At 45.8% G+C, this 18,145-nt stretch overlaps 1 protein-coding gene across 1 annotated transcript in view; it reads right to left on the minus strand.

Moving 5' to 3' along the window:
* The window catches only part of LOC139385887 (reticulon-4 receptor-like 1), a 231,057-nt gene extending 212,912 nt beyond the window's left edge, over positions 1-18,145 (minus strand). Inside the window, exon 1 of the mRNA XM_071131172.1 lies at positions 17,972-18,145. Within this exon, the coding sequence (XP_070987273.1) occupies positions 17,972-17,984 (13 nt within the window). The 5' untranslated portion in view covers positions 17,985-18,145. The remainder of the gene's footprint in view (positions 1-17,971) is intronic.

Consider the following 18,145-nt stretch of genomic DNA (forward strand, 5'->3'; position numbering starts at 1 on the left):
CAGGTTGGATGGGGAGCTATTTTTAGGTCTCACCAGAGATGTTCGATCAGGTTCAAGTCCGCGCTCTATCTGGGCCACTCAAGGACATTCAGAGACTTGTCCCGAAGCCACTCCTGCGATGTCTTGGCTGTGTGCTTAGGGTCGTTGTCATGTTGGAAGGTGAACCGACGCTCCCGTCTGAGGTCTTGAGAGCTCTGGAGCAGGTTTTCATCAAGGATCTCTCTGTACTTTGCTCCGTTCATCTTTCCCTCAAACCTGACTAGTCTCCCAGTCCCTGCCGCTGAAAAACATCCCCACAGCATGATGCTGCCACCACCATGCTTCACCGTAGGGATGGTGCCAGGTTTCCTCCAGATGTGACGCTTGGCATTCAGGCCAAAGGTTCCATCTGTGTTTCATCAGACCTGAGAATCTTATTTCTTATGGTCAGAGTCCTTTAAGTCCCTTTTACCAAACTCCAAGCGGGCTGTCGTGTCTTTTACTAAGGACTGGCTTCCGTCTGGCCACTCTACCATAAAGGCCTGATTGGTGGAGTGCTGCAGAAAAGGTTGTCCTTCTGGAAGGTTCTCCCATCTCCACAGATGAACTCTAGAGCTCTGTCAGACTGACCATCGGGTTCTTGGTCACCTCCCTGAACAAGGCCCTTCTCCCCTGATTGCTCAGTTTGGCCGAGCAGCCAGCTCTAGGAAGAGTCTTGCTCTGACCTGCACTGTCAACTGTGGGACCTTTCCAAATCATGTCCAATCAATTGAATTGGATGATCAATGGAAACAGGATGCACCTGAGCTCAAATTCGAGTCTCATAGCAAAGAGTCTGAATACTTACGTAAATAAGGTAGTTCTGTTTAAAAAAAATAAAAACCTGTTTTTGCATTATGTGGAATTGTGTGTAGATTGATGAGGGAACATTTTTATTTAATCACTTTTAGAATAAGGCTGTAACGTAACAGAATGTGGAATTTTGTACATTTTTATTTCACCTTTACTTAACTAGGCAAGTCAATTAAGAACAAATTCTTATTTAGAATGACGGCCTACCCAGGCCAAACGCGGACGACGCTGGGACAATTGTGCACCTCCCAATGTGACTCCCAATCGCGGCCGGATGTGATACAGCCTGGATTCGAACCACGGACTGTAGTGACGCCTCTTGCACTGAGATGCAGTGCCTTAGACTGCTGATACTTTCCGAATGCACTGTATGTACAGTTACAGACTAGCAGGCTTAACGTGTGACATGAAAAAACAAGGCTTATTTGTCTTTCACTGGATGCATCTTTATTATCAGTTCACAGACTACCTTACAGAGAACCCTCAGGCAGTGAGCAAGAGAATAGAAAGGTAAATAATGTATATGAGATATAACCTTGGCCTGGAATGTGAAGGGAGACAGAAAGCATACACCTTGTGCTTGTCTTTCCTGCAGCCAAGTTCTCATCTGCTCTTATTCATTTCTAACCATCCCTCTCTCAATCTGTCCCCTCGCGCCATATAGAGTTAACCCCTCTACTTCCCTGTCATTCATGACAGACCTTGGTGTGTGTGAGTATGCATGACTGTTTGCTGTGTGTGTGTGTGTGTGTGTGTGTGTGTGTGTGTGTGTTTCTGTGTGTGTGCATTTTATGTGCATGTATTTTAAGTATGTGTGTGTTTACGCCTGAGTGCATTTTGTGTGTCTGTGTGATGGAGCTCTTTCCAGAAGGGAGGCTAGTTTCATATCTGTGACATATAGTGTACACCAGCAATCCCAGGGGTCACAGCACTTCCTGTGTCTCTTATCAATGACACAACCCCCAGCGCACTAAGCCACTAATCATCTAGCCACCGTCTCTCACTCTCTTTCCTCATTATTCCCCCTCTTAATCACCCAGTGAACACTACCATCATTACAGCCCACTCCACTCTCTCCCTCCCTCCCTCTCGTTCGCTCGCTCACTCTCTCTCTCTTTCTCTCTCTCTCTCTCTCTCTCTCTCTCTCTCTCTCTCTCAGTCACTCACTCACTCACTTTGTACTTGCTTTGTTCAAAACTGTCCCTGACAATGTCACTGAATCTATTAACTTCCCCTTGACCACTGTGCTACAGCTCATACACACCGCAAACACCCTTCTCTGCAGGAGATTGAGGTATCATACATGGACATTTAGTTTCAAATGTGATGCTTTTGGGAGACATAATGAAAAAAAAAAAAAGCAGAACATACACAGTATTTGTACTGTATATTCTCCAGGGAGCTTGTTCACACTGAGGATACAAACATGTGATGGAGTAGACTTGATTTAACCCTATTTACAGTAAACCATCACCTTCCAAACATCACCTACACACATTTTCATCTTCAAAGGGTGATACATCAGGCCTCAGCCCGTTCCCACGGTGACAGGTAGCTGGGTTTAGTACAGTCAAACCCCAGGTAAGAAGGTGGTCTCAGGGAAGAGTCAGAGGTTGCGTCCCAAATGGCTCCCTATTCACTACATAGTGTGATTCACTACATACTGTGATTCACTACATAGTGTGATTCCCTACATAGTGTGATTCCCTACATAGTGTGATTCACTACATAATGTGATTCACTACATAGTGTGGTTCATTACATCGTGTGATTCACAACATAGTGTGATTCATTACGTAGTGTGATTCACTACATACTGTGATTCACTACATATGATTCATTACATAGTGTGATTCATTACATAGTGTGATTCACTACATACTGTGATTCACTAAATATGATTCACTACATAGTGTGATTCACTACATAGTGTGATTCCCTACATATGATTCACTACATAGTGTGATTCCCTACATAGTGTGATTCACTACATAGTGTGATCCACTACATAGTGTGATTCATTACATCGTGTGATTCCCTACATAGTTTGATTCACTACATACTGTGATTCACAACATAGTGTGGTTCATTACGTAGTGTGATTCACTACGTACTGTGATTCACTACATATGATTCATTACATAGTGTGATTCATTACATAGTGTGATTCACTACATACTGTGATTCACTAAATATGATTCACTACATAGTGTGATTCACTACATAGTGTGATTCACTACATAGTGTGATTCACTACATATTATTCACTACATATGATTCACTATATAGTGTGATTCACTACATAGTGAATAAGGTGCCATTTGGGACACATGCATGTATAGCCTTTGGCTCCTGTGATTGGACAGGTCCCACTGATCCTGTGATTGTGGCTGGTGTGATTGGCTGGCTCCTACTGATCCTGTGCCACAGGGGGAACATGACTCTGGAGGCGCCATGTGTAGCTAACTCACAGCGACGGTTAACCTCCCGATCCATCAGACCTTAGTAGCAGGCGTGACACAGAGAACCTGCTTCTTCCATTAGAGCTCTGACAGAGCCTAATGCCTGTCCTTGCAGCACTCTCTCCCTCCATCTCTTCTCTCTCTGTGTCTCTCTCTCTTTTGCCATTTCTCGATCTTGCTCTCTCCCTCAGCTCTCTATTTCTCTGGTCTGTCCTCTCCACTCCAAACCCGTATTGTTCTATTTTCCTCTACACTGACAATATAGAATGTACACAACGAAAAATTATACGAATCCTTTTTGTTACCATCCTCAGAGTGTGCTATTATTTGTTCCTCCCTCTCTCCTCTCCTCTGTGAGCTGGAGGGAACTAGCACAACACGCAGGGTGGTATGAACTAGCACAACACACAGGGTGGTATGAACTAGCACAACACACAGGGTGGTATGAACTAACACAACACACATGGTGGTATGAACTAGCACAACACACAGGGTGGTATGAACTAGCACAACACACAGGGTGGTATGAACTAGCACAACACACAGGGTAGTATGAACTAGCACAACACACAGGGTGGTATGAACTAGCACAACACACAGGGTAGTATGAACCACACTACACAGGGTGGTATGAATCAGCACAACACACAGGGTGGTATGAACCACACTACACAGGGTGGTATGAATCAGCACAACACACAGGGTGGTATGAACTAGCACAACACACAGGGTGGTATGAACTAGCACAACACACAGGGTGGTATGAACTAGCACAACACACAGGGTGGCATGATTCAGCACAACACACAGGGTGGTATGAACCACACTACACAAGGTGATATGAATCAGCACAACACACAGTTTGGTATGATTCAGCACAAAACACAGGGTGGTATGAACCACACTACACAGGGTGGTATGAACCACACTACACAGGGTGGTATGAATCAGCACAACACACAGGGTGGTATGAATCAGCACAACACACAGGGTGGTATGAATCAGCACAACACACAGGGTGGTATCAGCACAACACACAGGGTGGTATGAACCACACTACACAGGGTGGTATGAATCAGCACAACACACAGGGTGGTATGAACCACACTACACAGGGTGGTATGAACCACACTACACGGGGTGGTATGAACCACACTACACAGGGTGGTATGAACCACACTACACAGGGTGGTATGAATCAGCACAACACACAGTGTGGTATGAATCAGCACAACACACAGGGTGGTATGAATCAGCACAACACACAGGGTGGTATGAACCACACTACACAGGGTGGTATGAACCACACTACACACAGGGTGGTATGAACCACACTACACAGGGGGGTATGAATCAGCACAACACACAGGGTGGTATGAATCAGCACAACCCACAGGGTGGTATGAACCACACTACACAGGGTGGTATGAACTAGCACAACACACAGGGTGGTATGAACCACACTACACAGGGTGGTATGAACCAGGGTGGTAAGAATGAATAGAATGATCAGGGTGGTAAGAATCAGCACAATACACAGGGTGGTATGAATCAGCACAACACACAGGGTGGTATGAATCAGCACAACACACAGGGTGGTATCAGCACAACACACAGGGTGGTATGAACCACACTACACGGGGTGGTATGAACCACACTACACAGGGTGTTATGAATCAGCACAACACACAGGGTGGTATGAACCACACTACACAGGGTGGTATGAACCACACTACACAGGGTGGTATGAACCACACTACACAGGGTGGTATGAATCAGCACAACACACAGGGTGGTATGAACCACACTACACAGGGTGGTATGAACCACACTACACAGGGTGGTATGAACCACAACACACAGGGTGGTATGAATCAGCACAACACACAGGGTGGTATGAACCACACTACACAGGGTGGTATGAACCACACTACACAGGGTGGTATGAACCACAACACAGACACTCAGGGATGAAACAAAGGCTCATATTAAGGTCTTAACATATGAGCGCTCCCCTGGGAATCTAGATGTGTAAATGAGACGATGCTCCAACACCAAGTGCTGCTGTCTTTCTCTGGGCTGTTGTTTTGCTCTTTTAAATAATTGACAAGGCTGTGCTAGTGAAGACAGGGACAAATCTGCTGAACTAACATCTCAGCCATAAGTGCTTGAGCACCAAACTGCTATCAATCCCCCAGCTATATAGAATCGTTACGGCGCTGACACTTCATAAATCTTATGTAACCCCCACTCGGCTCAGCAATATAACAAGTCCATTCCGTCCACATGTTCTGTTTATTGTTTCTGCGTACGTACAGAGGATGACATCTACCGTATTTGCCCTCTAGATGAAGTTACAAACTGCGCTGTAATGTCAGGCCTGTGAATCACAGCTCAGGACATATTAGCCTGGTTTCTAAAGAGAAGGATCTCTGGTTCCATGGTGGGAGTTAACTAAGAGACTTGCTAACTTCCATGGTGGGAGTTAACTAAGAGACTTGTATTTTAGTCAGAGTTCAAGCTGTTAAAGCGGTCAGCCGTGGCTCTATAGTGACTGTGATCCTATATTGGGGGTGTTGGGGCAGAGCCGTGTAGCAGCAGTGTGTTTTGTCAGACTGTTGACGTCTCTGTGTGCATCCCAAATGGCACCCTACTCCATATACAGTGCACTACCTTTGACCTATGGGACCTGGTCAAAAGTAGTGCACCTTATAGGGAATAGGGTGCCATTTGGGATGCACCCTCTGTTTTCCCCCTCTCTCCTCTTCTCTCCCCGGGGGAACAGAGGGCTGTGTGATTGGGGCCTTGACTGGGAGCAGCAGATAGGAGACAGAGACTGTATACTACTGACTATCTATTAGCCTGACACTTGTTTTTTCTCACTTCTCTTTCCCGTTTTTGATTGCAGGCAAGTTGGGATGCAGCCCTCATTTTCAAGGCCCCTGTTGCCAGCATGCTGGCGATGTAGATGGGCAGAAGGGATAAAAACAGCTCAGGGCTGATCTCTATTCCCCCCCATTAAAACGGCAACTAAAACCCTGCTACGTGCTAGATTCCCAGAGAAAAATCCATAACTGGTATTTTATGGCCTTTCCATTTCAGATATGCCTTTGCCTTGCTGCCTCTTCTCTAAGACCACAATGCTGTGCTGTCTGTCCATTCAGCACATACACTGAGTGTATGACATAGACTAATCAGGTGAATCCAGGTGAAATCTATGATCCCTTATTGATGTCACCTGTTAAATCCACTTCAACCAGTGTAGATGAAGGGGAGGAGACAGGTTAAAGAAGGATTTTTAATCCTTGAGACAATAAGACATGGATTGTGTATGTGTGCCATTCAAAGGGTGAATGGGCAAGACCAAAGATTGAAGTGCCTTTGAACAGGGTATGGTTTGCCAGGTACCAGTTTGTGTCAAGAACTGCAACGCTGCTGGGTTTTTCACACTTAACAGTTTCCCATGTGTCAAGAATGGTCCACCACCCAAAGGACATCCAGCCAACTTACCACAACTGTGGGAAGCATTGTAGTCAACATGGGCCAGTATCCCTGTTGAACACTTTCGACACCTGTAGAATCCCTGCCCCGATGAATTGAGACTATTCTGAGGGCAAAATGGAGTGCTCAACTCAATATTAGGAGGCTGTTCCTAATGTTTTGTACACTCAGTGTATGTTCCCTAGTGATGGCCTTGTATCTAACATAACCCCTATTGACAATATAGCTGGGAGCAAATTGTTATCTTATCTTAACAAGGAAGGTAGCTGTGTCTTTATAAGATAGTTTTATCTGCACAGGAAGGTAGTTGTGTCTTTACAAGACAGTTTTATGTGCACAGGAAGGTAGCTGTGTCTTTACAAGACAGTTTTATGTGCACAGGAAGGTAGCTGTGTCTTTACCAGATAGTTTTATCTGCACAGGGAGGTAGCTGTGTCTTTACAAGACAGTTTTATGTGCACAGGAAGGTATCCGTGTCTTTACCAGATAGTTTTATCTGCACAGGAAGGTAGCCGTGTCTTTACAATATAGTTTTATCTGCACAGGAAGGTAGCCGTGTCTTTACCAGATAGTTTTATCTGCACAGGAAGGTAGCCGTGTCTTTAAAATATAGTTTTATCTGCACAGGAAGGTAGCTGTGTCTTTACAAGAGAGTAGCCCTGGCCTGGCACACTGGAAGGCAATTCATTATAATCCACAATGGCTGCCTTAGGATTTAGGTGATTGGAATGTAAAACAGTTTGATTACTACGGTACTCCTCTCTCTCATCCACACTACAGCAGGGGTCTTCCTTGACACACTTTTAACCCCGCAGAGAGAGAGAGAGAGAGTAGCATCATCAGTACAGGGGTCAGGGTATGCGGCATGATACATCACTCGTACCAATAGCCTGACTGCACCAGGCATCCCAGCCACTACCCCTCCATAGTCTGACTGCACCAGGCATCCCTGCCACTACCCCCCCATAGTCTGACTGCACCAGGCATCCCTGCCACTACCCCCCATAGTCTGACTGCACCAGGCATCCCTGCCACTACCCCCCCATAGTCTGACTGCACCAGGCATCCCTGCCACTATCCCACTCTGCCACATCCCAGCCACATCCCACTCAGCCACATCCCACTCTGCCACATCCCACACTGCCACATCCCACTCTGCCACATCCCAGCCACATCCCACTCTGCCACATCCCACTCAGCCCCATCCCAGCCACATCCCACTTTGCCACATCCCACTCTGCCACATCCCACTCTGCCACATCCCAGCCACATCCCACTCTGCCACATCCCAACCACATCCCACTCTGCCACATCCCAGACACATCCCACACTGCCACATCCCAGCCACATCCCAGCCACATCCCACTCTGCCACATCCCAGCCACATCCCACTCTGCCACATCCCAGCCACATCCCACTCTGCCACATCCCAGCCACATCCCACTCTGCCACATCCCAGACACATCCCACTCTGCCACATCCCAGCCACATCCCGCTCAGCCACATCCCACTAGGCCATCATCCCAGGTAGGCCTTCTCAGCCACATCCCAGCTAGGCCATCTCAGCCACATCCCAGGTAGGCCATCTCAGCCACATCCCAGCTAGGCCATCTCAGCCACATCCCAGGTAGGCCATCTCAGCCACATCCCAGCTAGGCCATCTCAGCCACATCCCAGGTAGGCCATCTCAGCCACATCCCAGGTAGGCCATCTCAGCCACATCCCAGGTAGGCCATCTCAGCCAGATCCCAGCTAGGCCATCTCAGCCACATCCCAGCATGGCCATCTCAGCCACATCGCAGGTAGGTCATCTCAGCCACATCCTAGCTAGGCCATCTCAGCCACATCCCAGGTAGGCCATCTCAGCCACATCCCAGCTAGGCCATCTCAGCCACATCCCAGGTAGGCCATCTCAGCCACATCCCAGCTAGGCCATCTCAGCCACATCCCAGGTAGGCCATCTCAGCCACATCCCAGCTAGGCCATCTCAGCCACTTCCCAGGTAGCCCATCCTAGCCTATCCCAGCCACATCCCGCTCAGCCACATCTCAGGTAGGCCATCTCAGCCACATCTCAGGTAGGCCATCTCAGCCACATCCCAGGTAGGCCATCTCAGCCAAATCCCAGGATGCCATCTCAGTCAAATCCCAGCTAGGCCATCTCAGCCAAATCCCAGGTAGGCCATCTCAGCCACATCCCAGCCTATCTCAGCCACATCCCAGCCTATCCCAGCCACATCCCAGCCTATCTCAGCCACATCCCAGTCTGTCCTTCCTATCTCAGCCACATCCCAGCCTATCTCAGCCACATCCCAGCCTATCCCAGCCATGGCTCCTGTGTTCTTCACAGAGTACAGGCCTAATTCACACCCTTATCTTCAGCTGCACAAAACAGCACCTGGCACCTCCATTGTGTGTGTGTGCTGCCCAGTGTTGGCGAAGCCAAGGTCTTAATCAACCACTCTCAAACAGGCGCCTATTGGACCAATGTTAGTGCCTGCCAGCACTGAAGAGCAAGGCTTGTTGGAAGAGGAAATCATGGGCAAATGTCAAGGACCCAATTCTCATTCAGAGTACACACGCATGCAGAGAGTCTCTGTGCCAGAAATAGATTTGACTTCAATGTTGGATTACTTAAAAGCACATTGAGATGTGCTCGAAGCTAGCAACCCACATTCTGTGTGATACCGGGCAGATGTGAGAATATGTGTAGAGGTCAATTAAGATAGGTAATTCCATGTCGTTCTGTCTCCATAGTCTGAGCTTTGTTAAGGTCAACAAAGACATTGTGCTAAATTACTGAATCTAAAACCTGCTTTAAAACAATTGGGGGGATTTAAATACAGAAAAGATTTGGGATTAGAGAGAACAGACTGGTCCATATTCTGTAATGACTACTATTCCATCAGCCACAATGCCCTGTCCTTAACATACGACTGATTCCTCTCCCTAGTTAACGCTCTGATGTACAACTACAAACAATCCACTTGTCCTCCTCAAGCCATTATGCAAGACAGCATCTGGAGCCAGTATCTCATCATTCCTCATTCCAAATATTAACCACTTGTCCTCCTCAAGCCATTATGCAAGACAGCATCTGGAGCCAGTATCTCATCATTCCTCATTCCAAATATTAACCACTTGTCCTCCTCAAGCCATTATGCAAGACAGCATCTGGAGCCAGTATCTCATCATTCCTCATTCCAAATATTAACCACTTGTCCTCCTCAAGCCATTATGCAAGACAGCATCTGGAGCCAGTATCTCATCATTCCTCATTCCAAATATTAACCACTTGGAGAAAACACTACAGTCCAAGAACATTCATTCTGTTCTGTACCTGAGATCAAACCACACTCTCTTTAATCAAACCCGACAACTCATTACGTTTTAGTCATAGAACTGGACAAGAGCCCAAACAGGATTCAGATTGGTATCTCACAACTAATGATCTCTAATAATTTTGGTGCCCATTCTCCTAGTTGGAAGCTTGAGTGGGAGTGCGTGTGGAGAGAGAGAGAGAGAGTGCTGTATAACAGCAGTATGATAAGCCACTCCGTGAATACATTACACCAGCACTGTTAGTCTGCACAGGCTGGGGCCTTTCGTTAAGCTAAACACCCACCGGCCCCTCACAGCCACAGCCGAGGCCCCCACAGCCAGAGCCGGGGCCCCCACAGAGGTAAGAACACATATAACACTCCTCCTAACATATTCACACCGCACTTTACAGTCACTCAGACTCAGACGGGCCTGTCACAGCACCCTGTCTTATTAAGGGAAGGGAAGTATGGGGGAGACGAGAGCTATTTGAGTTAGAGAGTAGGAGGTGGGCATAGTCAGAGAGAAGGCTAGGAGAGGAGAGGAGGAACGGAGAGGACGAGAGGAGAGAGTAGTTTCTGCATTTAGAAGATTGGTTTGTGTTTTTCATGGTTCGAATTCCCTGCTGACTGTTTTTAATTTAGCCAAGAATCCCAGTATATAAACTATCCTTTTGGAGCCATTGTGAAATTGCATTACGGTAGACTACCACTGGAGACTGAATTAGCCCATTGTTTTCAAGTCAACCATCTTGGGATAAATGAGGTTTGAATGTGACATGGATGGAGTGGGAGATTAACTAGGGGCATAATAAACAAGAGGAATCAATGCGAGGAGTCACAATCGGTACTCAGTGAATGTCACATACTGTATGAGATGTGTGTGTGTGTCAGTGTGTCTGTGTGCATAACTGCATGTGTGTGGTTCGTAATATGTTTGTATTATGTAAGCATTCTGCATGTCTCTATCTTGTCACTATAGGCTTCCAACCCCACAAGGTGAATCCAAACCCCCCACCTCCGCATCTTTCCCTGGTGTTGAGTCTTTTCATCTTGTTGTGGAAGTGCTAACTCTCAATGCCAAAAGGGCAGACAGATGCCCCGGGCCGGAGGGGAGCTGCTGTCCCTGAATCTCTGTCCTCAGCACACAAAGGTGATGTCGCCTGGGGAATATGGCTCAGTACGGGAAGAGCTGTCAAGAGTAACAGGAGAACACCTGGGATTACTGTCAACTGCCTACAGGGCAGTCTCCTCCTTTTCCTCTGTCCCTCCCTTCTCTCCCGTCTATCTACCTCCCCTCCTCTCCCCTGTCTCAGAACATCTATGGCATGGCCATTTACATTGACCTTTAAACTGCAATTAGCCACTTAATCAGAAATGAATTATGAATATTCCAAAAACCAACCGGGCTTAGGTTGCTTGTCTCTTTCACCTCATTATCATCCGCTAATGCCTGGCCCTGCATCACATTTCCATTACAAAGGCAGGGAGATGATATTTACTGAAGACTCAGGTGAATCTAAAGGGCAAACTGAGATAGGGGAGAATTTTGTAGATTTGTTTTCCACTTCTGCTCCCAGTGAAAATAATCCTGTGGATTAAATCATTCCAGAAAACTCTTCAGACTGCATTACCAGGAGAGTGTTTGACTTCTGTAGGAAGAGAACATCCACTTTTGGAAGCCATGCAGAGCCCTCTGCCCTAATCTGGTGTGAAATGGTTGACAGGGAAGCGCGAAAATGGCTTCCGGAGTATCAACAGTTCATTAATACCAGTCAGAGCTGCTATCGTCACACACACACACACACACACACACACACACACACACACACACACACACACACACACACACACACACACACACACACACACACACACACACACACACACACACAAACACACAAACACACACACACACACAAACGAACTCACACTCTCTCTGTAATTATTTGTCATCCTCTGTTAAGTGTCATGTTGTTGAATAGTGCCAAAGGCTTCCATGGTAACAACATCATGTATCGGCCCTATGATTGGATGAATCTCCTTTTGCTAAATGAGGTGTTTGGCATGCATTGCCAGCGTCAGAGGTGTGTAGGATAGCAGTCTACTGATTGAGCCTCAGCTCTCCAATGAGAGATAGTGCTCCGTCAACTACCTGAGATGCAGTCTCATATGGACAGGGTCAGATAGACTACAAATAGACAAATCAGCCTGCTCGAAAGGTATTGATTGCCCTACCCTGATTTGTATCAGTGGGTATGCTAAGAAGGGGAGATTAGAGAATCGATGTGTGTGTATGAGTGTGCATGGGCAAATGTGTGTGTCTGTGTGTTTTATTTAGATTTTTGGATTTTATCAACCTTTTAAAATCAACCTCATCAACAGAGACAGCAAGAGAGTCTTAAAATAGACATTTTTAAACAAGCGTCAGATTATGATTGGCAACAGCGTTCTCAGCCTGGATTCACGTTCTGTTTTTCAGGCAGCTTAGAAAGATTTAAGGGATCCGTCTTTATGTTTTTGCTCTACTCTATATTCTCCTCTGTACTCCTCTTTACCCAGCCCTACTGATACCTAGCCCACAACCACAGGAATACTTTGCTTCACAATAAATTGTAATGCAATCATGACAACATGTTAGGAGAATATTATGTTCTATTCAAATGGCCTCTTTAAATATAAGTCACAGAACAAGTTCCCTCATTTGGTCTGGCTGGCTGAATGTTCTCCACACATAAAGTGACAGACGGGTATTTAGAGTCAGATACTGTGCTGTGTAAATCCATGGTGATATCAAATCATTGTTCTGAGGAGGCTTTGCCTCGGGGTACTGTCTATGTGATTTCAGCTCTGGCCAGACTGCTGTTTGTCCTTCAGTGACAATGACAGACATAAATTCCCCCTGACTGTGAGTCTAGACCTCTGCTGAAGGTATCTAGAATGGTGACTGGTGAAGTCTAGGAGATTATATTATCTCTCTAGACAGGGACACATCTCTGGGTGAAAAACCATCTCTGACAGAGAGATAGTCATGGAGGGCCTCTTGATGCCTGAGAGGTTGATAGTTGGTTATTTGATCAGCTTGTCTCCCTGGTGCTGCTGAGAGCTGACTGAGTGGGAGCTGTGAGGCTGAGCTGAGTTCCCTAGCACCCACACACTGAACCCTGGGAGTAGGCAGGGCAGGACTGGAGACTGAGAGCTGACTGACTGAGAGCTGACTGACTGAGAGCTGACTGAGAGCTGACTGACTGAAAGCTGTGAGGCTGAGCTGAGTTCCCTAGCACCCACACACTGAACCCTGGGAGTAGGCAGGGCAGGACTGGAGACTGAGAGCTGACTGACTGAGAGCTGACTGACTGAGAGCTGACTGAGAGCTGACTGACTGAGAGCTGTGAGGCTGAGCTGAGTTCCCTAGCACCCACACACTGAACCCTGGGAGTAGGCAGGGCAGGACTGGAGACTGAGAGCTGACTGACTGAGAGCTGACTGACTGAGAGCTGACTGAGAGCTAACTGACTGAGAGCTGTGAGGCTGAGCTGAGTTCCCTAGCACCCACACACTGAACCCTGGGAGTAGGCAGGGCAGGACTGGAGACTGAGAGCTGACTGACTGAGAGCTGACTGACTGAGAGCTGACTGACTGAGAGCTGACTGACTGAGAACTGACTGAGTGGGAGCTGTGAGGCTGAGCTGAGTTCCCTAGCACCCACACACTGAACCCTGGGAGTAGGCAGGGCAGGACTGGAGACTGAGAGCTGACTGACTGGGGCCACAGGTGTTTTCCTTAGTCCTTTACATTGTGTTCTACTGGGCTCATTATTGGTAAATCCTCTCTGTTGTCCCCTCCACCATGTTCTGCCTGTAATGGAAAACAACAGGGCCAAGTCAATAGGCAATGTGCTACTACTCTGGCACGTAATTAGAGATGATTTACAGAGCGTGATTACTCTATGTTACAGAGTTTGATTGCTCAAACAATTATCTCTGTATATGCTGTGGTGATGGAGCTGAATGATGAAGGAAGCGTTGGGCTATAGTTTGTCTTAGATGCTGTATTTGAGAGGGAGAATGATCACAATTTTCCAATAATTAGCATACATTCAAAAACATAATACAGTTAGGCTAGATCTGCAATGTTTTGTACTCTCAAAGTACATTCGTTACGGTATCTGAGTCTGAGCTGTGCTTTATGTTGATGCAGACACATTTCCCAATGAGATATTTTGTAACAACCTTGTCAATCTGAATCTGAATGTCTTCTTTATGCAGAGGATGAACACAAATGAAAAGTACAAACTAACATGACTGGGGAAACCTGTGGGTATATTGAATACAGAATGTCAATGGACAAGGGGGGGGGTGTGTGTGTGTGTGTGTGTGTGTGTGTGTGTGTGTGTGTGTGTGTGTGTGTGTGTGTGTGTGTGTGTGTGTGTGTGTGTGTGTGTGTGTGTGTGTGTGTGTGTGTGTGTGTGTGTGTGTGTGTGTGTGTGTGTGCGTGTGTGTGTGTGTGTGTGGATGTAGGTGAGTGGGTGAGATTGGGAATGTGTAGAGACAGGAAAGTCTCAAAATGGCCAAGGAAAGCCTGTATCCAGCCCCCCTATAAGCCTGAGTGACATGCACCAGCAATTATAGCACATCACAGCAGGGTATATACAGTCGACATCACACCTCCCTCGATCTATCGCAGCACTACTCTGACACATCTCCCCAGTGTCTGTTCCATGGATGACTGGGTATGGAGAGAGAGAACGCGAGAGAGAGAGAGAGAGAGAGAGAGAGAGAGAGAGAGAGAGAGAGGGGGAGAGAGAAAAAGAGAGACAGCAAAAGAGACAGACAGAAAAAGAGAGACAGCGAGACAGAAGAAGAGAGACAGAGACAGAAAAAGAGAGACAGAGAGACAGAAAAAAAGAGACAGAGAGACAGAAGAAGAGAGACAGAAAGACAGAAGAAGAGAGACAAAGAGATCAATCCAGAGACAGACAGTGAGAGAGAGACAGGCAGATAGGCAGACAGACAGACAGAAAAAGAGAGACAGAGAGACAGAGAGAGATGGTATAACCTGCATAGTAATCAGAACCCACCAGCTGCGACACTGCAACCCAGGGAAGCAGGGAGGGTAACAGACCACTAGCACTGAGCAAGAGGGCCACACACACAGGGATTAGTGATAGGGACAGAAACCAAAAACAGGGATAGCAGACTCAGACACACATGATGTTCACACACAGATAGGACTGGCATGGCACACCTGCATCACTTTGCATACATAGATAATGTACTACACATCTAGACAGAGAACATTTCCACATCATGTCGGCTTATTGACCAGACTTACTTTGGATTCCATACAACATCAACATAACTCAGATCAGGTTGGTAGGCTTACTACTGTGCAGCTACATACAAATCATCAATTGGTTGAAAAAAGGTGTGAAATGCCAATACCCATGATGCCCTGTTCAGGTCCAGTCCAATACTTGGCAGTCAGTCTCATAAGGCCATCCTTCCTAATCTTGTCTCGTTAACTCAACTATTGGAACATAAGCCAGGGATTCTGAGGCTAATCACATGGTAATAATTACACAGCTAGTCACAACTTCTCGTCAACCTGAGGAGTGTTTCTGCTGTCATCGTGTCACTCCACACTCTCAGTTACTCACTTTGAATGGGAAATGTGTCACACACCAAATGTCAGGCCGGATGCATCAGCCAGGCTCCCCACAATGTGTTGTTCCAGTCACATATCTCAAACCCACCAAAGAACCTCTGAATTGTTCCCGTAAAAGCTGACTGATGCCTCATCGACAGTCTATTCTGACTGGGGGGATTTTTGGCATACTGTGAAATCTATATTTTTTCCATTAACTTTCATGACACATCATCCCCCAAACCCAATATCTCAAATGAAGAACTACAGTAGTTTACATGACTTCAAAAGCAAGAAAGCATATTCAAGAGTAATTATTTAAATTGTCATTACATTTTATTGCAAATGTACATTTGCAATAAAATAATTGTATGTTTCTTGACCAAACCATTTTTTCCCCCAGCTATCCAAACTCTCTTGGTCATTCTTGTAAAGTATCAATGCCATGCCTGTTATGTGAAGTGTTTTCATTGTGGGTTAGTATCCTGCACAGCAAATACATCTGTAAAGTGTACCACAGTAATAGCCACCCAATGCCCATGAGAAGCATTTACATGACCATGACAACTAAACCTGACAGACAGTATGCGGAGTGGCCTGGTGTTCAGTCATACATTATACACTAAAACACTGTTCTAACTTACTCAGAGTTAAACTACATATGTAGGATCTTAATTTGATCACCCTGTTGCAGGATAACTTTCCTGCAATGCAGGAAATGTAAAACTTGTGTTGTATCTGAGGTTCAAAAAGGCTTCTGAAGTTTGTAATTTTCCCTTTGAAATTTGACTTGATTTTCACTTACGAAAAATGTCCATGAATAATAATCCACATAATAATTCACATTTTCTGTTGCTGCAGGATTATTTTCCTGTAGAAAACTGACTCAAATGAAGATCCTACATCTGTAACCTCCTGTTTTGTGTGGATGGGGTACTCCATCTCCAGACTCAGCAGTGAGTTCCTAGCTAATCTGTTCCTAAGAGTCTGTTCATGATAATGGTCAGGGTACTTGAAGCACAGACAGTTAGTTACTGGCTTTGTGAGTTCATCATAGAGACGTCACATCTCCAACCCTGGATCAATAATCAATCTGATGATGACTGTCAGGGAGAGCTACAGTGGTGCTGAATGCATTAATAGAGGAGTTGAGAACAATGCATAGGCAGTGACACATAGTTGAAAGCCAAACAGTGGCCTTTTATTGATGCTGGGTGAAATGAGGGGCACCATTTTGTCAGAAGTATAATGAAGAAAGATTGTAGAAATGATCTTTCTTCAAATGCATAATCTTCATATTGAAACAATCAAAGGAGTCAAATGATCAAGAGAGCAAAACATCAGAAAGATTACATCAAAACTAACAGACCAATTACAATGGTATTACTATGGCATTAACATTGCTTTGTCCATTGCTACTCATTGCAAAAAATTCAATGAGAATATGGAAATTGTGTGCGTGTGTGTGTGTGTGTGTGTGTGTGTGTGTGTGTGTGTTGAATGACAGGGGGATAGACAGAGTTCAATTTGTGTGCATGTGTGGTCAGGAGGGGTTCAGGTCGTGACATTCAATGTTTGACACTCAATGTTTGAATTCTATGTAGTAAATCACTATACAAAGTCAGGAGTGACTGTCAATGTAAGAGGAAAATATTTGTTCTGCTTACTGACCACCAAAAAATACCCTCCATGAAGCCATATGCAGTGCCTGTCTTGTCCATATCACCTAGCCAGCCCTAGATCAATGCCCAAGAATGCAATAACCAGAGCGCACATAATGCTTATCCGAGAGACAGAGACCCGGCACAACTCATAAACTGCACTGCGGCATCAGCCGTTAATATCAAGTATAGTATTCGTGATAGGCTATGTCTGAATATTTCATTCCTGCCAGTCTCGCGCACACCGGGCTAAATGTTATGCAAATCTGGAAACCAAGTCATCGTCGCAATAAATTGTCACGTTCTCGCTCAATACCTGCAAGAATCATTAGCCTACCATGCTGGTGTATCATCATAACATATTTTCTTCATTCACCGATAGCAGCAGACATGATAACACCTGGTTATCATCACAACTAAGCATTTGCGCACTATTCAGTGGAGGAAAATTGATTATGAATTTACGGAACAAGCACAGGGTGTTGTTGGCACAATAATAACTCATTGCTGCCAGTCGGATTGATGATGATAAAAAGTTCAAGCACACTTACCCCCTTTGAACATGGTGGAAGATTTATGTCGTCCTCAGTCTTTTGAAAATCATCTATTCTTGTATTCCAGATTAAACGTGCGCTCTCTAGTTTCGAAGTTATGAAAATAAAAGTTTTAAATGTTTATTTGTTTTATGATGGGTCTAATGTAGCTCCTCTTGTCGCCGTGCCGTC

Source organism: Oncorhynchus clarkii, chromosome 27, assembly GCF_045791955.1.
Source record: "Oncorhynchus clarkii lewisi isolate Uvic-CL-2024 chromosome 27, UVic_Ocla_1.0, whole genome shotgun sequence".
NCBI classification, from domain to species: domain Eukaryota; kingdom Metazoa; phylum Chordata; class Actinopteri; order Salmoniformes; family Salmonidae; genus Oncorhynchus; species Oncorhynchus clarkii.